At 44.2% G+C, this 22,128-nt stretch overlaps 1 protein-coding gene across 5 annotated transcripts in view; it reads left to right on the top strand.

Moving 5' to 3' along the window:
- TMEM216 (transmembrane protein 216) overlaps positions 1–22,128 on the top strand; it is a 60,984-nt gene that overhangs the window by 22,704 nt on the left and 16,152 nt on the right. For 2 of the 5 annotated variants that reach the window (XM_069223257.1, XM_069223258.1), the window contains exons 2-4: positions 6,970–7,160; positions 9,085–9,178; positions 10,253–10,345. In XM_069223257.1, coding sequence (XP_069079358.1) covers positions 7,092–7,160; positions 9,085–9,178; positions 10,253–10,345 — 256 coding nt within the window. In that variant the 5' untranslated portion in view covers positions 6,970–7,091. The remainder of the gene's footprint in view (positions 1–6,969; positions 7,161–9,084; positions 9,179–10,252; positions 10,346–22,128) is intronic. The other 3 variants (XM_069223259.1, XM_069223260.1, XM_069223261.1) reach the window with 3 other exon arrangements.

Below are 22,128 nucleotides of genomic sequence, written 5' to 3'. Positions count from 1 at the left end.
ATATTAGACCCTACATTTGATGCCACAGCTCCTGCTTTTCAGCCCCGTTTTCTCCAGATCCTTCAAACCATTCGTGAGAACTACACACTGCTCCTCCACAACGCTGACACACTGGCCTACACCTTCCATTCAGCATCTCATGGCACCGGGATGCGTATTGACTATTGGCTGCTATCAAGCACAATCACCCAGTGGCTTGCCTCCATTACGTTCCTTCCCCGCACGTTATCTGATCATTCACCAGTGCAGTTGACACTCAGTGTTCCTATGCTAGTAGTCTTGGAGAGGCCCTGGCGTTACCTGGACATGGCACTGCACAACACGCTCTTCCGTACTTTGCAATGCAATCACTGAGTAATTCAAACTGATGACGGATCAGTCGGTACCCAGGTGACTTTGTGGGAGGCATTCAAAGCATGTACCAGGGTTATCTGTATAGCCAAACACTCTGGGGTATTGCAAGACTTACGACACAGGTTGACACATGTGGAGGCCCAGTTGACAGAGCTTAATAGTGCTGCGGCGGTCCAAGGCACCGCTTCTCAGCTTCACAGGTGTAAAATACTCCTGGACACTTTCTGGAAGCTTGCGGACCGCGAGGCAAACTACATGAGGAAATAAGTCAAAGCCCGCAAATATGGCGAGCAGGAGCGACCGGGACGCACATCGGCTAGGCTTTTGCCACATATATAGTAGAGCTACAAACGAATGATGGTACTTGTGCTGTGGGCTCTACCACTGTAAGACAGAGTTCTTCAACTACTACACCCGTCTGTATTCAGCGCAACCCATCCCACCCCCATCTACGCTACAGCAAAACCTTGCATAAGTGGCAGTTGTCTGGTTGACCACTGCACAACAGCAATTCCTTAGCGACCCTTTCACCACAGGGGAAATAGTGCAAGCTATAGACACTTTGGGCAAGTCTAAGTCTCTTGGCCTGGACGAGTTCACAGGGGTGGTTTACAAAATCGATAAACACATACTGGCACCACTTCTCCTGGCTGTAGATGTGGAGGCCCTTGACTGGGTGTGCTACCACCAACACTACGAGGGGCAGTGATTACCCTCCTACCCAAGCATTGTGAGGACCCGCTTCAGTGCAGCTCCTACCGGTCCTTATCCCTGCTCAATTTTGATAATAACATACTTGCCAAGCTACTAGCAACAGGCCACTCCCTCCCACTATACCACCTTATCTCCTCTGTCCAATCAGCTTTATCCTCCATTGCTCTACATCCCTGAATCTCTGCACAGTCTTTTCATTACTGAATAGAGTATCCCCAACCACGCCGGCAGCGATCGCAATACTAGAAATGGGAAAAGCTTTTGATTCCTTTGATTGGCCCTTCCTCTATGTCACGCTCTGTAAGCTCAGGCTCCCACTGGGTTTCCCATCTCTGGGGCAAACTACTGTACACACACCTGACAGCTACTATGTGGCTAAATGGATCACTCTCCCCATCCTTTGCCATCGAGCGGGGCACCCAACAGGGTTGCTCTTTGTCGCCTCTGATCTTTATTACTGCAATGGACCCCTTGGTGCTCCTCTTGCAGGAGAATCACACTCACAGGGCACTGCAATTCACCGGAGGTCCACTACTGCTATCGTTATACGCAGATTATATTTTGTAATTGGTACGTCGTCTCAGTGAAAACCTCAACAGGGCTCTCAAAATGTACTCGACCACTCGCTATTGCGAGTCTTTTTTTAATCACGTTGAGCTATCTTTAGGACCTACTCGCCCCTTTTGGCGAGTTGACAAATAAAAGATGTTCTGTTCAGTCAGAAAGTGGAAAAGATGCCTTTAAATCATGTTCTTATTACATTTGTTCTGTGTTCAGAGACTAAAGTCAAAAGCCAATTTGTCTTTTTCCATTCTGACAGCAGAGTTCCAGGATTTTCTAAGGTGACCTGCCTGACCAGCTGTAAAAACTGTTAAATGGGAGGCTAGGTCGGTTTTTATAACACACAATATTTAAATAACTAAGTCAACTGTACAATCATTTCAAAATACATGTCAGTAGCTGTGAAAGACCATTTTTTGTTCTCAGTGTGATTGGAAAAAAATATATTTTAATGTGATGAAAACAAATAAGAAAACTTTACTTGGTAATGTGCAAATGATATATATGTTTCCGGAAACTCAGTTTTCATAGATTATAAATGCACTACATAGTTTTATCAGGAAAGCTGCAAGTTAATGGGAAGGTTTGTGGACATTTCTTGCAAATGTACTGTCTGTAAATGACAGTGTGCTCTCACATCATGCTTTAGTAAAATATTTGTTGAAAGTGAGTGTTTTAAACATAAACTGAGAAATACTTTTGGCCTGAAGGCAATGCTATTAGTAATCTATGGCAAGTCACAGATCATTTATACCATATATGTGGGCTAGATTCTTATTATACATGTAGCAAACATTTAGTCTATTTAACCAAATAAAAGAGTATTTTTGTACAGCAAAAATGCTGAGCTCGCATATTTAAAGGTGCACTCATATGTGAAAATGAAAGAAATGATGAATCTGTAAAATAAAGTATCTGCCTAGGATCACACAATTTGAGACCGTTTATGGGTCATTATAGTTAGGTTGAGTAGATTATTCATGTTACTCGACCTGCAGGTCTAGTAATAATTTTATGATTTTTCAAGGCCTGCTCAAACCAGTACTTGACAAGATAATCCGGTTTGATGTGCTTTCCAAGCTGCATATAAATTGGAGAAAATCTGAACTTTTCCCACTTACGTATATCATCACACTGCCACCTATGGTATACCCCTTAAAATGGTATGGCTCCCCGAGATATCCAGGCATCCACATACACCGGGACAGAGAACAAGTCATACGGCTGAGGTGTGGACCGGCCATCAAGAGACTGACCGCGCAGGTAAATCGCTGGCTGTGTCTCCCATTGTCAATATCAGGCCGCATCTCTCTAATCAAAATAGTGATACTACCCCAATTCTTGTATCTGTTTTTAAATATCCCCATTCCACTTAGAAATTCCTTCTTCGACACCCTTCATGGATTATTATTGCATCTCATGGGCAGATAAGCGTCCTGCATCAGATTAGTTTTTCTCAACCCTCCCGTATGAACGTGGTAGATTTGAAATCCCACATTTTGATTTATTATCTGACAGCACAGTGCCAATTCTCATTGGTTCCACCCTGATGCACTCCTACCCTACGCAATACCGTAGTGAGACTGCACCGCCCGACCCTGCTGTGTGTGCTGTTGCCATTGGGAGTCCACCTGGACCCCATGGTCATACAGACACTGTCCACCACTAGCTGGGCATGGCGAAAACATGCCCGTCTTCTCCGTGGGGAGCTGCTCTGCTCTCCCATGCTAACCCTTGCCAATACCCCTTTCCTCCCCATCATGTAGGAAGCATTAGTTCAGCGCACCCTGCTTGCCTTAAATATCCATACATTTGATGATGTATTCCTGGTCTGCCATGGTTTCAAGTGCACAGAGGATGAATGTTTTACCAATGCCACTTATTTGGAACACTTTTACTTCGCTGCCTCCAAAGCGCTCTTCATTTGTAGTTCCCTTCATGCCTGCTGGCCCCAATGGATTTCACATCTTTAACCCTTATCATTATAGCAGCCTCCGGGGCGCGACTCACCTCCAATCTCTATAGCACATGCATTGACATTGTGCCCGTCTCAGACATGAAATTTAGGACTACCTGGGAAGCGGACCTAGGGCGCATGCTATCCGAGAAAATATGGTCGGCCGGTTAGTGTCCTTTAATCACTTACATAAATTTGTACATTTTAAGTTCCTCTGCAGGGTTTACATTACACCTAGTGCATTAGCACATATAGACTCTTCACATTCTCTTAACTTCCCCAAATGACGCACGCAAATGGACGACTTTCCACATATGACATGTAGCTCCATAAACCGCTACTGGACTGATATATTTAGCAGACTCTCGCAGATGCTGGGTGCGGTGCTCCAACCTGACCCATTGATGGCTCTTCTGAGATACATGGGGGATTACGTTTGGTGTTGAACGAAGAGGAAGATTGCTCTGCACAGTGGCGCTAGACACTTGCCCACAACTCAACAGTGACTGTGAAGCCTTATCTATTGCAATAACACTAGTGATCTCTGTGCATCGCTCCGACCACCCTCCTCTAGACCTAAAGATATTTGGCAACCACTGAGGTACTACCTACACACCGTAGACACCATACCCTCAAGATTGAAACACCACGTGAATACCTGATATAACCCTCACCTGCTCTGTTACTTTTATTGCATCCATGTACGACTTGCAGGGCTAGTACGGCTATGTTTGCTTTCCTATTTCTTTTCACTACAATTAATAACAATATGTTTGTCTTGCTCCATTCCCAGAATGTTAAATAATGGCTTTTGCACTGTACATTGCTCTTTTGAAGGACTCTTAAGTCCTGTTCTCATTTTTGTATGCTATGAAAAATGTTTTTTTTTTTTTTTTTTTAAAGCGTATGGTAAACATGAAACTAAGCAGTCATTGGCAAAGCCAATAGGCCTGACACTGGTGGTCAGCCTTTTGGTTTTGTCAATGCATGTCTTGTTTTGACATGGTTTTTGTAAAACTTCATTGTTGTGGGAGCTGCAAGGCCCTCGCCATTATAGCAAACATTGGCCAAAAGCAATAATGTTTTTGGTCTCAAAAAGCACACATTGCCAAAGTAGTCCCTGGCACTGAAGAAACCTACTTTGTGTGCAGATATGCTCCTTGTGAACGGTCAGAATGCTGTCCCACACAGTGAAGCTAGCATACAGATAGAGGGGAAGGGAGAATTTTAATAAAAACAAAAAGTCTTGGTTAACTCGAGAACTAATTAGGGGCTCAGTTCTTTGTGGGATATGTCTTTGCATTAGTGCAGATTTACTGCTTTCAGGAATTCACAATAATTTACAGAAGTAGGCCAGGGAATTGTACTCTTAGAAAATATCTGTGAACTCCATTTCTGTTGAGTGTTTACAAGTTTACTTTACTTTTCCTCCAGCCACTTTTTTCCCTAACCCTGGAAGAAGTTTTACTTCGCTCTTTTCAGGAGTAAATTCCCAACCTTTCTGAGTAAGAGGAAAGATTTGAGAAGAACGGGTGAAAACCCCTACAACATGCAAGTTAGGTTTGCACAGACTCAAAATCATATTCCAACCCTGAAACTCTTGTTTACCCAAACCCCCAACCCCAATATGTAGATATGTGTAAAGGTAACACACTAAGGGAATTGCTAGTATTTAAGCCCTATTATAGTATTAACCCTGGCATAATCATAGAGGCTATTATCAGAGCTCTTATATAATGAAATTGCTGCTATAATTTGTCGCCGCACTACATGGCACCAAAGGGACAAGTGGATTTATTTTACAAGACAAGTAGTTTTATGAAGCAACTGTTTTAGATTCCGTCAGTCCAGAGTGACTGCATTAAGGTCAAAGGAGCTAGAGCGTCTGTACCTGTGGAGGTGATAGCAGGAGGGGTTGCACTTGAAACCATAGGAAGCAAGGATTTAGGTATGGGAGGCAAAGCATTACGAGGGATGAAGAGTGTACTGGGGACACATAAGCAAGAGGGACAGAACTGGAGAACAGAGAGCAGATAGGGTGGAACGGATGAACTCAGCACTAGGGACCAAACAAATGCTGACAGAAGCTAGTGAATGCACACAGCAGCAGAAGGGATTCTACTGTAGAAAACAGCAGCTTCAGCTTGAGGAGCAATACAGAGTAAACCCCATTTGTAACCCACCATATGAGTGATGGCTCTTAAGCAGCACGTGGGACAGCACTGGGGAGGTACAGCAACAGGACAGGTGAACCCAGAGTTGCAGTAGCATACAGAACCATTCCAGAATGGACACCGTTGGGCAGCACAGCAGCATAGCCATTGTGGGGAATACAGCTGCTGGATGACCATCACATGCCAATTCAGTAGCGGGGGTGGGGCTCCCCCACAAGCCCCAGAGGCAGAGGGGACAGCACCAGGAAACCACAATACGACAGCCAGCACATTGTAGCAGAACACCAGCATGGGAGAAAGGGGGAAGAGTGACACTTTTAAATGATCTCTGAGAAAAGCAGCAGGGAGACCTGACTGTAGAACGCTTTGCGAGTCAAACACAAGGTTAAAGTTGCCCTGCTCTTTTATACAGCCCCTGGTAAGGAGGGCAGAATCAATGTGCATGTATGCCACTGACCTTAGGCTTTAGGTTTTTGCCAGTGCCCCCTTGATGTCTGATGGGGACTCCATTTTGAAAAAAAACCTCCACAACCAATTCAGTTCAAGATGGAAAGATAGTAGCACCCTGACAACTGTTTCAGTAGCTTTTCTGCAAAAGACAGCCACAGGATGTATTAAGTTGGACAGGGCCACATGCTTTTGCATAAAGAAGGAGAGCACTGAGTGCGGCCTACATAGAGGGAGAGGATGGATAGTACTGGGGGGTCGAGGAGAATTGCCTGTGCTCTGGATAAGGAAGAGGGTCAGGAGAGAGACCTGAATGAGAGATCAAGACTCGACACTATTGGAAATCTAGGTAAGGAGAACTTATCAAATGCAACAGTTCTGGGGCAAGATTAGAATAGAAACAGAAACTTGACGATTTCTTAGGTTGCTGAATCAACTGTGTGAACCAAGAGTAGGAAATCTCGACGGACAGCAACCCTTGAAGTGATAACTTGACCCATGGAGTAAATCGGTTGTCTCTCTCCACCCCACACCCACCCCCAAGAATAGGCTAGAGCAAAAGACCGCACATAGCAAACCTAGACAGAAGGAGAGAGGTAGGAAGAACAGCACTGTTGCACACCTGGATACTGAAAGTATTGCAAGGATGGCAGGTGCTTGGCAGACCCGGACAGGAATGGAACAGGTATACCTAGGTTGATACATTAATAAGGAGAGCGGCTCTAACATGTGATCATCCTTGTGTTTTTTGTTTTTGTTTAGGACGACGGGGAAGAGTTGTATCCTTTAACTGGTGCTGCTGTCTCAGCAGTAGAATAAGCACAACAGCAGGAAAAGCAGGATGAACGCTGACAGACACAGCCCACCAGCCCCTATGAAGGAATATGCCCACCATATTTAATGGAAGTAAATGCAGTATCGAGGGGAGGCATTTGCCGAGTCTTACAAACAAGGTTAGACTCCACTTTTCAGGTAACGGCCATGTTCCTGCTGCAGGCGTTGCACGTTGACTGTTAAGCAACCACTACAGCTTGAGACAAAGGAGGTAGCGTTAATTAATAGAGGAAGGCAATGAGGAATAGATAAGAGAAGCACAGTCAGATGCTAGTTGAGAAAGGCCAAATTAAAGAGAAAGTTAGAAAGAAGGTGGCAGTGAAAGTAACGCATGGGAAAGCCCACAGGGAAAAAGTCTTGTTAGGATCTTAGTAATGCTTAGAGAGTACTCTTTTTAAGCCTGACACACTCCTTTGCACTCAAACAATATCCCAGTGTTTATATTTTAGCTAAGGGTGGGGAAATCTACTTTGGGAAGGGTTGGGCCACCAATGGCTTCTGTTATATCCGTTTCTATGTGGATATGTGTGTATTCCACAGTATTATGAGTAGATATACTTGGCATATTAACCTGCAACCATCAGTTATTAACAATGTGACATGTATATGATAAACAATAAATACTAAATGTATAGTTTGCATGGCCACAGCTCCAGAACAGCCCTCCAACTCACCCTCCCCTCCAAATTACTATTATTGTAGACTGCAGTGTGCAGCAAAGTACAGCTACCTTATGCCAACAGTGCTGAACCTGGAACTCTTCCTTTCTTGTCTCTCACATGCAACCTAATCTGGGATGCCAGCAAGGTGATACCCTACCTGGCCAAGGCACAGGCCACCCAATCACAGTTCACAACCATAGGTACTTCTTTTGCACCCTCTAGTCCACACTCTTCTCTGCTGGAAGGAAAATCCCAGGTAGACTTCAGTATTGGCTCTGCCTCTTCCAGCCTGTAACATCTGCGCTCATTTAGCCACTACCTTACTATGACACTTTTAACTTTATTTTGAACTGTGCTGTTTACGTTAGTTTGTTTGGGAAACCATGCATCAATTGGTTGTGGCACATTTGCTTGTAAACCTCCTTGGAAGTATACGACGCCCACTACAAATATTTGTACCTATAAGAGGTTCTACAGTCATCAAATAACTTTGAACCGTAGAAATTTGATCCATCTCAAAAGAATTGAAGCCTGAGCTGTTCCGACTAAGTTCTGGAAATGAAACTCCTGTTACATATAGATCTCTGCAGAAAGTGCATTAAAAAGAAACTGGCAAGCAAAATATGTTTTAGAGACACTAACCCTTACCTATGTCCTGTTCCTCTTATTGGGTCCTGATGGGTGGGTGATAGTGGGGAAAAGAGAAGAGGAACTGCTAGAGGAAATGGACATTTTGTGAAGGAATGTAGGAATATATGATAGGAAAGGATGAAGATGATAAAAAATAAAAGAAGGAATATAATAGGATGATGAAAAAAGAGAGAACGTGACAGTGGAATGGTAAAGAAACAATAAAAGATGAAGGAAGGGATCGAGGAATGATAGTAGAGTCAAAGAAATATACGGATTAAAGAAAATAATAAGAAATATAAAGGGTTAAAATGAGGAAGAAAGGAGTGTTTGAAGCAATAAAGAAAAGATGTAGAGTAGTTTCCTTCCATGTGAAGAAAAGAACGGCATACTACGAAACAGAAAAAAACTAAGAAGGATGTGCAAATGGAGGGGGTAACAATGCAAAACATAAGGGTGAGGAAGGTGGAATTGAAGAAAGAATGGTTAAAGGAAGGAAATGCCCAGTGAAAGTAAATGAGGGAGTCAAGACAAGCAGGAAGTGAAGTTATTGTCACCTTATTTTATTAGTTCTTAAGGTGTTCAATGTTCAGGAACACTTAGAAACATATTGAGCATAAACCTTAGTTTCCATAACTAAAAAAATATTTGAAGGAACAATGGCTGGTACATAATTTAGCATGTTTATTTCTGTCCTTCTATTTAAGTTTGCACTGTCACATAATTCTAAGTTGAGTTTCTTAACTAACAGCTCTCTTCTACTCCTCTGGAGGTCCTCCTCTTTTTGAACGGCTGGTATTATGCAACCTACTTTGTGATGGAAATACTCATGTTTGCATACAAAGGTGAGTCTCTAACTTAAGCTGATCATTCAGTTTCAACAGTACATCCAGTGCCTCTGTTCCATCACATACAGTCCATAATTTCAGTATCTGCCCACTGAAGTGCAATCTTAGGTGTAACAGTCTCCTCTTAGGCAACAGCAGGGTAGAAACCATACATATTCCAAACTCTCTTGTACCATAACAAAGCAATGTCTACTGTCTTCCTTCTTTATTTTCTGTACCAATGATCTCTGTCACTCTTTTCAGTGCTGTCTCCAGGATATTAACTCCCATTTACTGTTGCAGCCTCCTATCAAATAACTTACTTATCAATGCCCCCACACTCCTCCTGTCCAGTGCCATATATGGATTGATAACTCCTCTTCTAACATGTTGCCTCTGCTCTGTGGCAAGTGTGGTTAATATCACACTGTACCATAGTACCACCAATCATCCCATCACTAGCCTAAAGGAGGCAGTCCCACTAGGTTGACCCGTATATTGTACAATAATTTATGCTTGTCTGTTGTATTAAGTGTTTGCTTGAGTTAGATCACTGCAAAGCTATTGTACTGTACTTAAATTTTCTGTCTGTAAGCCCATCAATTTGTGGGCTTAGTTTTGCTAGTGGCATCACATTTGTGTAGTCATGTGTAGTCATTTCACCATCGTAAATCTGCAGCTGCAGGTCTCTTAGTGGCAGTGAAGACCGAAGAGAGGAGTCTAAAATTGTAATGCATTTGCAAAACCAGACCCACAAAATTGTACCATCACTCTATGCTTCTTAATGTTAAAAACCTTCCCTTTTCCATTTTGATGCTTTCCTATGGTACCTTGGGGCTAATAACAATGCCTTTTCGTTTCTGGTGCCATTACCGTGTTGGCAGCGTCCCCCTCTCAAGTGCGAGTGTTGTTCTACTGTCCTGCTTCTTTTGCCTTTTTTAAGTTGTTTTTGTATTTTCTGTCTTGTCACCAGTGCACCCCATGTTTCTTTCACACAATGTAATATTCCTTTCTGCGCTACCAAAACCCCAATCCAGCTTGTTCTCACTGCCCACCCTAGCACTTCTCATTATGTGTGTCTCAACCCTGCAGGTCTGCTCTTACCTTATCCCACGGCGAACCTGACATTGGACCTGGTGATGCTGTTCCTCTACCTTGCCATTGAAGTCATCCGCATATTTTTTGGTGAGAAATACATTAAGAATTTTACATTTTATTAATCTAAAAGAGGCACACATTGTAAGGTTGGAATTACAAAAAAGGTTAGAGAGGAATGGGGGAGAGAAAAGCCAGACTGAGTGGCCATGAGCATGTTCCCTCATTTGGTGTGTGAGGGACTAAAAAAAGAGATCAACTCAATAAAATCCAACGTATTTTTTTTGCATTCTTGAATTACACACTGTCAACAAATGTATGGTCTATTGGGAGATCTTTGTTAAGGAAAGTAATTATTTATTTTCTTGCAAGATTTCTTTGGTGATAAATCACTGCTAATAGGCTTCTCTGAAAGGGCAATAGTCTTCTTTGATAACTTGGAATTATGGCAATGAAGTTGTTCTAATTATGCTGCATTGCGCACATTTCCTTTGTATATCCTACCCTGTTCTTCCTGGAGAGTTATTTGTGATAAATAAATTACTCTTTTAATTGGAAGGGCAATCGGAACAGAAATTGATTTGTTTCGGGTGAGACTAACCTTTGGCAGGTTTGGTATTCTTATTTCCAGAGATTACTGGTTTCCTGTGCTCTGAAGGAAAGAAACAGTGGGGATCTGATGACGTTGGCATTTGAAGATTATTGTAACCCATAGCCACCTGTAAGTGTTAAGTCCGGGAGTAAGTGTCCACCAAAGTCCTCCGTACCTGATTCTATGTGACCATAGTCCCACATGCAAAACTGTCATAATTACTCATTTACCATTAAATGCTATAGTATAGTAAATCCTGACACCTTGTGTTATTACAAATAGTATTTATTTTTTAACGCTGTTATTTTTTTCTTTCTAATACATTTATTATTTTTCCATCGTAACTGAAACTATACAAACTGTGGCAAAAGAAATAGCTCTTCATATACATTCCTTAACTATGCTTATTTAATTAATTAGAACCTCTGCTTATATAACCACTTTAATTTCTACATTAGTGTCTCCATCTGGGAGAACAAGATGAGGTCTAGGCTCAGGTTATTTTTCCTGTGTGATTCTGTACCTCATAGGGTTGGTAATGTCTGTGTCCAAAATATAATGCATCTTGTATGTATGCTCTCCATTCTGTTAAGTTCTTTCCTACTTTATCATTTCTAGGGGTCTATTTTTAATGGCTGTCCTCTACCAATGACCACTCCTCAATGTCCCTAATCAATCTCTCATTATTGGAGGGTCTGCCCAGATCCAACCTATCGCTATTCTGTACCCACCTAGTAGAATTATGAATTACTGGTCTCTTTCTCATTTTGATTTTTTTCCTCAATCTTCATATACCAAACAGGTCAGGCAGTTTAGTCTGTTACTGTTCGCTTTCTCTTGGCACTATTTTCTGTCTCTTCAACGCTCTCCTAGTCCTCTTAAATTGTAAGGCATGTCCAGATCATATGGCAGAATATATTTCCTCTCAATTTGCATGTGAGGCATAAATCTGATTTACTCAATCTATTTTATGTAGCACGACAGGTGTTGCATATATGTGAGGTTTGATGCTAAATTGTATGAGTTAGAATCTAGCATTGCTTTGGTTTTTCTAATGCATGACGGGGCTTTATTCCAGTTTCTCTGCCTGAATTCGTTATCTCAGTCTCTATTCCATATGCATCTCACAGGAAGCATCTACCAAGAGTGTTATGTTTATTTTCATGATTGCACCTTTGGTTTCTTTTTGTCTAGCACTTTAGTAAGTGTTTGTCAGCTCACTGATTCCTGTGGAAACATTGCCTAGGTATCCCTGGCCACCTCTGTGAGCCTGCTTGCAATACAATGTAAGAAGTGGGCTTACCTAGAATGTCTCCTGCGCTCTCTCAAATGTAATGAATTTCTCATTTTACATTTATATTGCCAAGCATGTCCCTCTTTTCCATTGTGTCATGCCCATGACCTGTGCACCTCATTAAAGTGATGTAAGCTTGAGAGGGGCATCTGTATTGCCTGTATAATTGGCCTTTTACGTAATCTCGCAATCCTGCTCTATTCTTCTTTTCCGTTTGTTGTGAGGTGTGGGTTTATTGTGGTTCCACTGTTTGTAAATAGATGAATTGTAAGGTCCTTCACCATCTTGGTTATCATAAGCAGGCTCTTGTATGTACCAGACCCCTTAGTCAGCCACCTGTCTTGGAAAGTCAATTGACAAGCAAGATAACATTTTATGACTGGTACCTGAAGCCCCCACTTCTCGTGGATCAGTTGCAGTGTGTTCTGCTACATTTGCCACCCCAAGTCAACTTTGTCCTTAAATAGTGTTCTGAGGTGCAGGTACTTTCAGCATATGAACAAGTAGAGGCATCTAGGTATCAAGACCATCTTGGTCAAGGCATCCCAAAGGGCCAGGGTTAGCTGTAGTGTTGGCCAACTTGAATTTCAGAGCCTCTCCAACATTCTCCCCTTATTCAGTGTGAGCCATTCTGCTCTCATTCATGCTGACTTCAAACCGAGTTATCTAATTTTCTGTTCAGTCTATTTAAGGTATTTGCTTGCCTGATTAAATGATTTTCTTAAAAGGTGTACCATCGATTTGTCTGGATTTACAATTAGGCTGAACTTTTGACCATCTGTTTTCAGGGTTGACATTAATATTCTCACTGTTTCTTTCTTGCGTCACATGTATGCACATCGCCTGTAGGTAGTGAAGGTATGCTTTTTGTACTTCCAATTTCAGTTAGTTTATACTTCACAAAGCAGTGGTGCTGTTGGTTCTCTCACCTATTGCAATGGAGAAGTTGCTAAGTCTATTGAGTACACTACTCCAGCTTTTAGAGTTTTGAACAGCTTTCTCAACTATGCTGATGGTTGAGGATATAGTAATATGATCCGTTTTATAAATAATGGGCCGAAATTCGTTTTGCCTAGCACTTTCAACAGAAGATATTGGGCCTGATTACAACTTTGGAGGAGGTGTTAATCCGTCCCAAAAGTGACGGTAAAGTGACGGATATACCACCAGCCGTATTACGAGTCCATTATATCCTATGGAACTCGTAATACGACTGGTGGTATATCCGTCACATTTGGGACGGATTAACACCTCCTCCAAAGTTGTAATCAGGCCCATAGTGTCCAACGTCTTTTAGGATCTAGCAGTGTCAATGATGCAGGTTCTCAAGACTGTCCCTGTGCTCTTCTATTACATGTGTTCTTCTTAGTATGTTCATTGCCGTCCTTTCGCTTGACATGAATCTACATTGATCTTCATGCATCAGTCCTGTCATTGTTTTATTATCTACCTGTTAGTTAGCATCTTGTCTAGAATTTTGTTTGTGTTAGTCATCAAGAGATGATATGTTCTGTTGTCCAGTATATCTCTGTTTGGCTCGGGCACAATTATGTTTATAGCTTCCCACAATGAAGGGGAAAAGGGGACCCATTCTTCTGCCTCTGGGAATACCTCCTATAATGTATTTACCATTGTATCTATGAACTGCTTTTAAAATTCCCCTTGCAAAATATCACAGCACGGTCATTTACCTGAGTACATGCTATATATCTCTATCAATGCCATCTTATTGCTCTGTTTCCTGAGTTAGTCACACTGTTGCCTGGTTAGACATGTAGATCTTTAACCTCCATACATCTTCCCAAGTCTATTCTTGTCTTAAATGGTAGTGGTTATTATAATAAAGTGGTTGCTAAATATATAGTGCATAATTTCCTGGGAATAAACAACCCTAACTTTCCTGTATCATATTGATGTACTGTGTGCAGATTTGTAGAGCACACTATCACCTGGGAGGGTATCCTGGTACTGAACAGGTGTGTTTCTAGGATTACTCGAGAAGCCAGGTCTCAGCTTCTTGCAGAATTCAAGAAGTGAGGAGGGCATTCCATGCTTTAGGAGTGCTGTAAGAGAAGGCTCAACCGCCAGATCTGTTTTTCTGTATGCATGGGATTTGTGCACGTAGTAGACTGAACAAGCGGACATACCTGGGAGGTTTGTGAAAGCAATGCTGTTTAGTTGAGGTATGCTGGGCCACTTTTAAGTAGTGCCTTGAAAGTATGGGTGAGGAGTTTGAATTATGCTCGTATGTGAATGGGGAGCCATTGGAGCTCCTTCAGGTGTGGTATGTTGTGAGTGTGGCGTGGGAGGTTGAGTGATTCTGGCAGCCAAGTTCTGAATGGTCTGCAGCCTTCTGTTGAGTTTTTTGTTGATCACAGCATGGGGGGTGTTCCCAAAGTCAAACTTGGCTTGTGACCAGGGCATGTGTGACTATTTTGAAGGTGATGATTGGGAACCATTAGAAAATCTTCCTTTGTGTCTTCACTTATGAAAGCATGAGGTGGTGACTGCTTTGACTTGAGCGGTCATGTCAGGGTTGCTGTTGATGATCATCCTGAGGTTCTTGGCATGGGTGGTGTGAGTGAACATTGGTCCTATCTCTGTTGGTCCCCAGGTGGAGTCCCACAGTGATGTATTCTTCCCGAAGATCATGATTTCTGTCTTATCAGCATTTAGCTTTAGACAGTTGGTCTTTATACAAAGGGTGATTTCAGTCATGCAGGAACTTAACTTGATCAGGGTCCTGGGTGTCTTGTCCTTGAGGGAGAGAATGAGTTCCGTGTCATCAGCATTGAAGAGGATGTTGATATCGTGAGAGCGGATAATTCTGGCTAGCAGGATCATGAATGTGTTAAAGAGGGTTGGGCTCAGGGAGAATCCTTCTGGAACTTTACTGATGAGATCACTGGCGTCCAAGGTGTACGTTGCCCGGTGACTAACTGGATCCTTCCAGTCAGGAAGAAGCAGATTCATTCAGAGTACGTGTCCTTGAATTCCGATGTTGTGAAGACGTTGGATAAGGATGGGGTGTGAAACTGTGTCAAATGCTGTGGAGAGGTCCAGGAGGATGAGGGTCGCTGTGTGTCCTCTGTTCAGATTCATGTGGATGTTACCCATGCCAGCAATGAGGGCCGTTTCTATGCTGTGATTGGGTCTAAAACCAGAGTGAGGGGGTCATTCTGACCCTGGCGGTCCAAGACCGCCATGGCCACGAATGACGGAAGCACCGCCAACAGGCTGGCGGTGCTTCCTAGCCCAATCTGACCGCGGCGGTAAAGCCGCGGTCAGAAAACCGGGTCCGGCGGTTTCCCGCCGGATTTCCCCCGGCTGGGCGGATCCGCCAGGGCAGCGCTGCAAGCAGCCCTGCCCTGGGGATTCTGACCCCCTTCCCGCCAGCCTGTTTCTGGCGGTTTTCACTGCCAGGAAGAGGCTGGCGGGAACGGGTGTCCTGGGGCCCCTGGGGGCCCCTGCACTGCCCATGCCACTGGCATGGGCAGTGCAGGGGCCCCCTAACAGGGCCCCAGCCAGCTTTTCACTGTCTGCTTAGCAGACAGTGAAAAGCACGACGGGTGCAACTGCACCCGTCGCACCCCCGCCGGCTCCATTCGGAGCCGGCTTCTGTGTTGCAGGCCTCCTTCCCGCTGGGCCGGCGGGCGCTAACATGGTTAGCGCCCGCCGGCCCAGCGGGAAGGTCAGAATGTCGGCAGCGGTCTTTTGACCGCGGAGCGGGCAAATGGCGGTTCCCGCCAGGTGGGCGGCAACCGCCGCCCGCCGGGGTCAGAATGACCCCCTGAGTGGTCTCAAGTAGCTGGTGGTCACTCAGATATTCAGTGAGGTGTTTGTGGATGATTTTCTCTAAGATCCTGGCTGAAAATGGTAGAAGGAGATTTATCTCTAGTTGACAAACATTGAAGGGCCAGCAAATGTTTTTTTCAGCAGAAGGAGTAAAGTTGCGTGTTTCCAAGCATCTGGTAAGGTCGTGTCGTGCCCGGTCCTGTTTGAAAGGAAGGTCAGGAGACCAGTCACGGAGTGACCACTATTCTTCTTTATCCAAGTCATCTGGACATTCAGGTAAGAAGAAAAGTCGAAGAAGGCAAAACGTTCTTCGTTGCAGGAGAAAAGCATTGATGCTCTAGACCTCCATCTTCAGAGCCTCAGCCTGGGCCTGCTCTGCTCTGCGCCTTCCTGAATTTCCGGGAGCCGGGGCTACCCCTGCTCAACTAAAGGAGTTCTATGAGGCTATGCACCTCATATTTGGGCAGCCTGACCCATCCTGGGCGCCTTCGGATCCAGGGAAGTTGGTGAGTGCCCCCTCTGGTTCAAAGTCTGCGACTTCGGTCCCGACTCCGGAGGGCACCTCAGGATCCGCTTCCGGATCGGTCCCGACGCCGGTTGTGCCAACGCGACCTTCCCCAGCATCGGGTCAGATGTCGAAGCTCCCGGCGCCGATTGGGCCCACTGGTGATGTCGACCCTATACTCATTCCTGATGATCCGGAGCCGGAACGATGTCGCTCGATGCAGATACCATTTTCCATGGGCTTTTCTGTGCCCAGGGTTGATCCTGAACCCTATTACTATTAGTATGAATATGGGGATAGTGTAGAGGGGTCGCTGGACCCTTTAGAAGACCAGCTTGAACATGACCTGGACTGAGTACAGGATTTGGGTGATGCCAGTGTGTTGGACACCTCCCCCAACACTGGCATGTTCTCTCCCAATACCGTGGCTACGGAGGAGGAAGCCTCGTCTTAATCTATGGTGGTGAGAAGGGCGGCTGAGGTTTTCAAACTTGAGCTTCCTTCTGTGGAGGTCAGGCCTAACTCCATGACTGAAGTGCATCAGCCGGGGCCCTCCAACTCGGAACCCCTTCTTCCCATCAGCGAAGCACTTACAGACATCCTACTGGGTACTTGGTCCAAACCCAGCACATGGGCTCCTGTGAATAGGATGATAGCCCTCCGCCATCGGCCTGCCCCGAATGACCCAAATTTCCTCACCCAACACCATACGCCTGAGAGTCTTGTAATCCAGGCTTCCTTATCCTCTGGCGCATTCCCTACAGCTCCTTTGAACAGGGAATCAAAAAGACTGGACAACTTAGGGAAGAAGATGTTTTCTTCTGCCAGTCTAGCGCTGCAGTCCATGCCTTTTGGGCAGCTATTTCCATACTCTCTTAGATATGGTCGCGCAAGTGCTGCCCCAAGTTCGGAAGAGGCCCGGAATGTTCTCTCCCAAGCCATGACAGATGGCGGAGATGCAGCCAAGCTCATGATCCTTTGTGGACTGGATACGACCGACTCAACAGGCAAATCGGTTGCATTGACGGTGGCACTGAGACACGACACCTGGTTGAGGACGTCTGGCTTTTCGGGGGACGTCTAGAAATCTTTGATCGACATGCCCTTTGATGGCACTTGTCTCTTCGGAGACAAGGCGGACTCAGCGTTTGAGCGCCTTAAGGATTCCCGGACTACGGCTCCGTCCCTTGGCCTCGCAGCCGCTCCTCGCCCCCCTCAGTCCGCCTGTCGCTCCGTTTGTGGCTACGGAAGGAGTACCCAACAGCGTCCAATTCCACTGAGCCACCGACCCGCACATGCTCTACTGCCCCTGTGCGGTCGCGGGATCCACTGACCTCGTGGATCAGGGAGTCATCAGGCCGCCCAGTTCACCCCCGCCCCCTCCTCTGCCTCAAAACCTTCCTTATCCATTGGAACATCCAGGACCAGTTGACAGCAGAATTCGCCATCATCTTCCCCATTGGGAATCGATTACTACGGACAGGTGGGTGCTACAAATCGTCAGTAGGGACGCAGCAAAGTTGATGACCATTCATAAAATGAGGTATAAGATACTTTGGGACTTAGCTATGTTGATCATAAATTCCAGCTCAATCATAAACGGAACAAATCTATCCAGTAGCCTCTGGAGGCCCAGACCAGTTTTTGATAATAGAATTGTCATCTACATAAAACAATGCAGGGAGACTGTCTTCCTAACCTGGGTGCATCTGTCTCCCCTAGTGGTAAGTATGTGTCCAGGCCATTAATATATTGACAGAAAAGAAGGGAGCCAGCACACACCCTTGTCTCACTCCACGCTTGATTTTAATCAGGGTAGTGCCCTCATCATTAGCCCCATATCTAATAAATCAAGTCATATCTTCATGTAATTTGGCTAAAAATGCACTAATTGGGCCTCCACTCCCATTTCCAACACCTTCCCCCATAGCTTTTCTTTGTTGACACAATTGAATGCTAAGCTAAATTCCGTGAAAGCTAGATACAGGCAGCCCTTTTTCGCCTGTGTATATTTACTGATGATTAACTAGATGTTCAGGCATTGGTGAACAGTCCCTAGGTGCTTACTTAACTATACTGGATGGTGGAAAAAGTACCCGTTTCTGCAACCCAAACCTCCAGCCACTTCAGTAGAATCCTACCCAGAATCTTTGCTATTGAATCAATTAGAGAGATAGGCCGGTAACATTGCAGGTTGGCTCTATTACTCTTCTTATAAATTGGGACGATGATAGAATTTGCCCATGATTTCTGTCGGCCTATAGGAGCTACACTTCTTAATACGTTGCCAGTCTATATTGCCTGTAAAAAAAAATATTAAAAAACAATAATCAATTGGGACCCCATCGGGGCCAGTGGACTTGTTCCTTGCACTCTGTTCAATCGCAGATCTAACCTTCTCCAAGGTAATGGGTTACAGCTCCAGGCCACCTGGTGGGAAGCTAGCCATTACAATATCAGAGTAGTTATTTCATTCAATGCTGCTGTCATAAACCTTGGAAAAATGGGCAACCCATGTATTTGGTGGTAAGGTTGCATCCAATACAGTATTATGAGTATCCCCCAAAAAAGGAGCATTTACTATTTTCCAAATCAGGTGACAAATGTTCTTTGTGCTAGTCTTGCGCAGCTGCTCCCAGGCTTTCTGCCTTACCGCTGACTTTCTGTTAGTAATGGCCTGTTAATAATTCCATCTGCATAGGTTCACTTACCACTTCCTCCACATCTCTATGTATCCGTTTGAGGGCACGCGTTAGACATCTGTTTTCCTGTGAGCAGGCTCTATCAAATACCTTCTGAGTGTTGGGTTCCCTATGAGTCTTTGTTAGCTGTAACAGCTCCATCACAGTATTACCGATTCCAGAATACACAGGGTGGGGTTCATCACTGCCCCAAGACAGATCAACATCTGCTCCCCATTTCCACTACAAGTTTGGCTAGCAAGTGTCTGGAGTCCACGGTTGCTCATTTGTGGAGGATCTCTGTGTTCTGATTGACCTCTAGTAGTAGCATAGAATGTGGAACCTGATGCGGTGAATTGTCCAAAGACAAAATGCCAAAGGGTTATGATCACTTAGACAGTTCTCTAAAATGGAGACATCAGTAACCTTATTTTATTTCTATCCTTCTCAGACAAGGCACTAAAATCAGTCCGACTGCCCAAGGCCTTACCAGGAAAGGTAATTTAGTTATAGAATATAGCTGCAGAAACATCTAGGATAGCAGATGAGAGTTCTTATTTATAATTGCATTTTAACGCACCACCACATGGGTTGTGCTCCAAATGGGAGTAATCCTCATTGTCACGTCCTAGCGCACCACAGACAGATTTTCTGGAAATTGGGCAAAGACTGCTGTTAAGTCTCTTCCCCCCCCCCCATAATTGCCATAAAATCTGCTTTAATACATTTAGTAACATACTGGGGGTCTGACCAAAGGAATCTACTATGTCTTTGTGAAAAGGATTAAAATGATTACGATAAAAGTTGTTATAACAAAAGCTTCTTTGCCTTGAAGTAAAAGACATATAATTTGATAGTGAGGTGATTCAGGGAAGGTTTTAACAATCCTGCTATCTAGCGCAATGGAAATCAAAGTTATCAGTCCACCCCTGTGATGCCCCATTCTGTAGAAAACGGCAGAGGCTGGAACTGAAACAAACACATTAATATGTACTGTCTCACAGGCCCAAGTCTCTTACACACACATAATATGAAAATTCTTTATCGAGTCAATCCATTCAACATTGTTCAACTTGTCTATAGGGCCAACAACATTCCAAAACAAGCAGTCAAAATCTGACACAACTACTGCAGTCTGTGCATTAGTAAGTGATGCATCTCCAGTTCGTAATGGTTGATCCACAGCCATAATAGAATTTTCACCAAGGTCATACACCTCCTTAGTGGCAGGAAAAGTAGTGTCATGATGGGTAGATACTAGAGTCTGTAACCCATGATGCCCGGTTCAATGTATGCATAAGACTAGTAGGTGCACAAGCCCTACTGATCACATATGCCCCTCTATGTCTAACTTGGACTCCTATCTCATTAGTTGATTCAACCTTGATGCCATAACTGTCGGCAACCCAATCCTGGAGTCAGTCTACCTGCTCAACAGGTGAAAAGCAATTGTGTGTCGGAATACTGAAAGGTCTGGTCATAAAATTATGTGAAGAGTGGATCGGAGGGGCATAGCATTAAACGGCTTCTAGCCAAGAGGGACTGCCCTAATACTGGTGTAAGATATTCCTGCAAAAGACAACCTGCTCAGTAGAGAACCTGCCATCTGTGCATCCCTAAAATTGATCACCACACAGTCCACGCGTTTTCTTTTAGGGCTGTTCCCCACCCAACTTACTCTTTGGATGTAATGCTGCTGCTATATAGTGTCACATTTATGAGGTTCCAATGATTTGCCCAGTCAGTGCACAACTTTATATTTTTAATTGAGTACTATCCTCAGATTGGTTAATGTGCAGGGTAGGAACGTTTTTATACACCATCACAAATGGTATTACTTCCATTTGTAACTGTACAATCTTATTGTGTGACCTATACACAAAGCCCTTGCTCATGATGTCATCTGACCTTGTCCCCCTTGATCCTACTTCTGTTGTGTAGGCTTTCATTGTTTTAATGAGACTACTGGATTTGAGCGGTAGAATCGCCTACGGTGTGTGAGACTGAGTCTAACCCACTACAGGGGACACCTGTCGCCCCAATCTGAGTTTTGCTCCGGCTAACTAGCAGTGCCTCATCTCTACCCGAGAGCAGGGATGATTGGGCAGCCGAGCGTATGATGCAATTGACTCCTCAGGGAAATCGTGGTCACTCAGATCTCATCCGTTTTCTCAATTAGATTGGTCTCACATATACAATGACAAACAGGCAGTATATGTTTCAATAAGGTTTTAATGAAGCAACTGCATCTTAGATAATAAAGCATGTATTGCAATAACCAGGACGATAAAGCATGACAGGATACAAATAGTGACAAGCAGAGTAAAGCATAGAAATAACGCTACAATATTGTCACTAGAGTCTATAGACTAATTCCTACGTAGGCTATATTAGAGCACAGAATGTTAAGCTCTAGTTCTACCCGTCAGGTTCCCCTGGGAAGACATCATCTCTGATACTTGAGCAAGGGCCTGAAGTCTGCATAAGCAGCTGTAGCGAGGCGTTTAGCAATCAGCATACAGTCGTGGTCACCTGGCTGAAATCTCCCTCTAACGTGTAAGGAACAGGGAAGTGTTTTTATAATAAAACAGGTGATGTTCTGAGAAAATGTCCCTACGCAAGGATGTGTGTTTCTATGAATACCAGAGACAAAACGTTTACCATGTCTACCGGCAACCTATCTCACTGAGCCTTGAAGGAAGCATACAGTGAACAAGAATGTCTTGTTTGAGAACGTAGTGCTGGCCTAAGCAAGAACAGCTAGATGGAGAGAAATAAAACAAGATCGCAAAAGTGGCTATTTGTTAAAAAAAACAAAACAAAGCTGAATAAAATATATCTGAGTTAAGGTGCACAGCGGCAGGCCTAATGTGCTAAAATAACATGCAGGGTGCTAAACTAAAATGGCTACGCAACACTTCTGGGGGGCAAGGGGTTAGTGCCATACTCCTTGTTTGAGGACTTGGGGGGGTCAGTGTAGGGAGATCATTATGTAATAAAACAACA

Source organism: Pleurodeles waltl, chromosome 3_1, assembly GCF_031143425.1.
Source record: "Pleurodeles waltl isolate 20211129_DDA chromosome 3_1, aPleWal1.hap1.20221129, whole genome shotgun sequence".
NCBI classification, from domain to species: Eukaryota; Metazoa; Chordata; class Amphibia; order Caudata; family Salamandridae; genus Pleurodeles; species Pleurodeles waltl.
The sequence above is the reverse complement of the archived record's forward strand: the minus strand, read 5'-3'. Positions and strand labels throughout refer to the sequence as shown.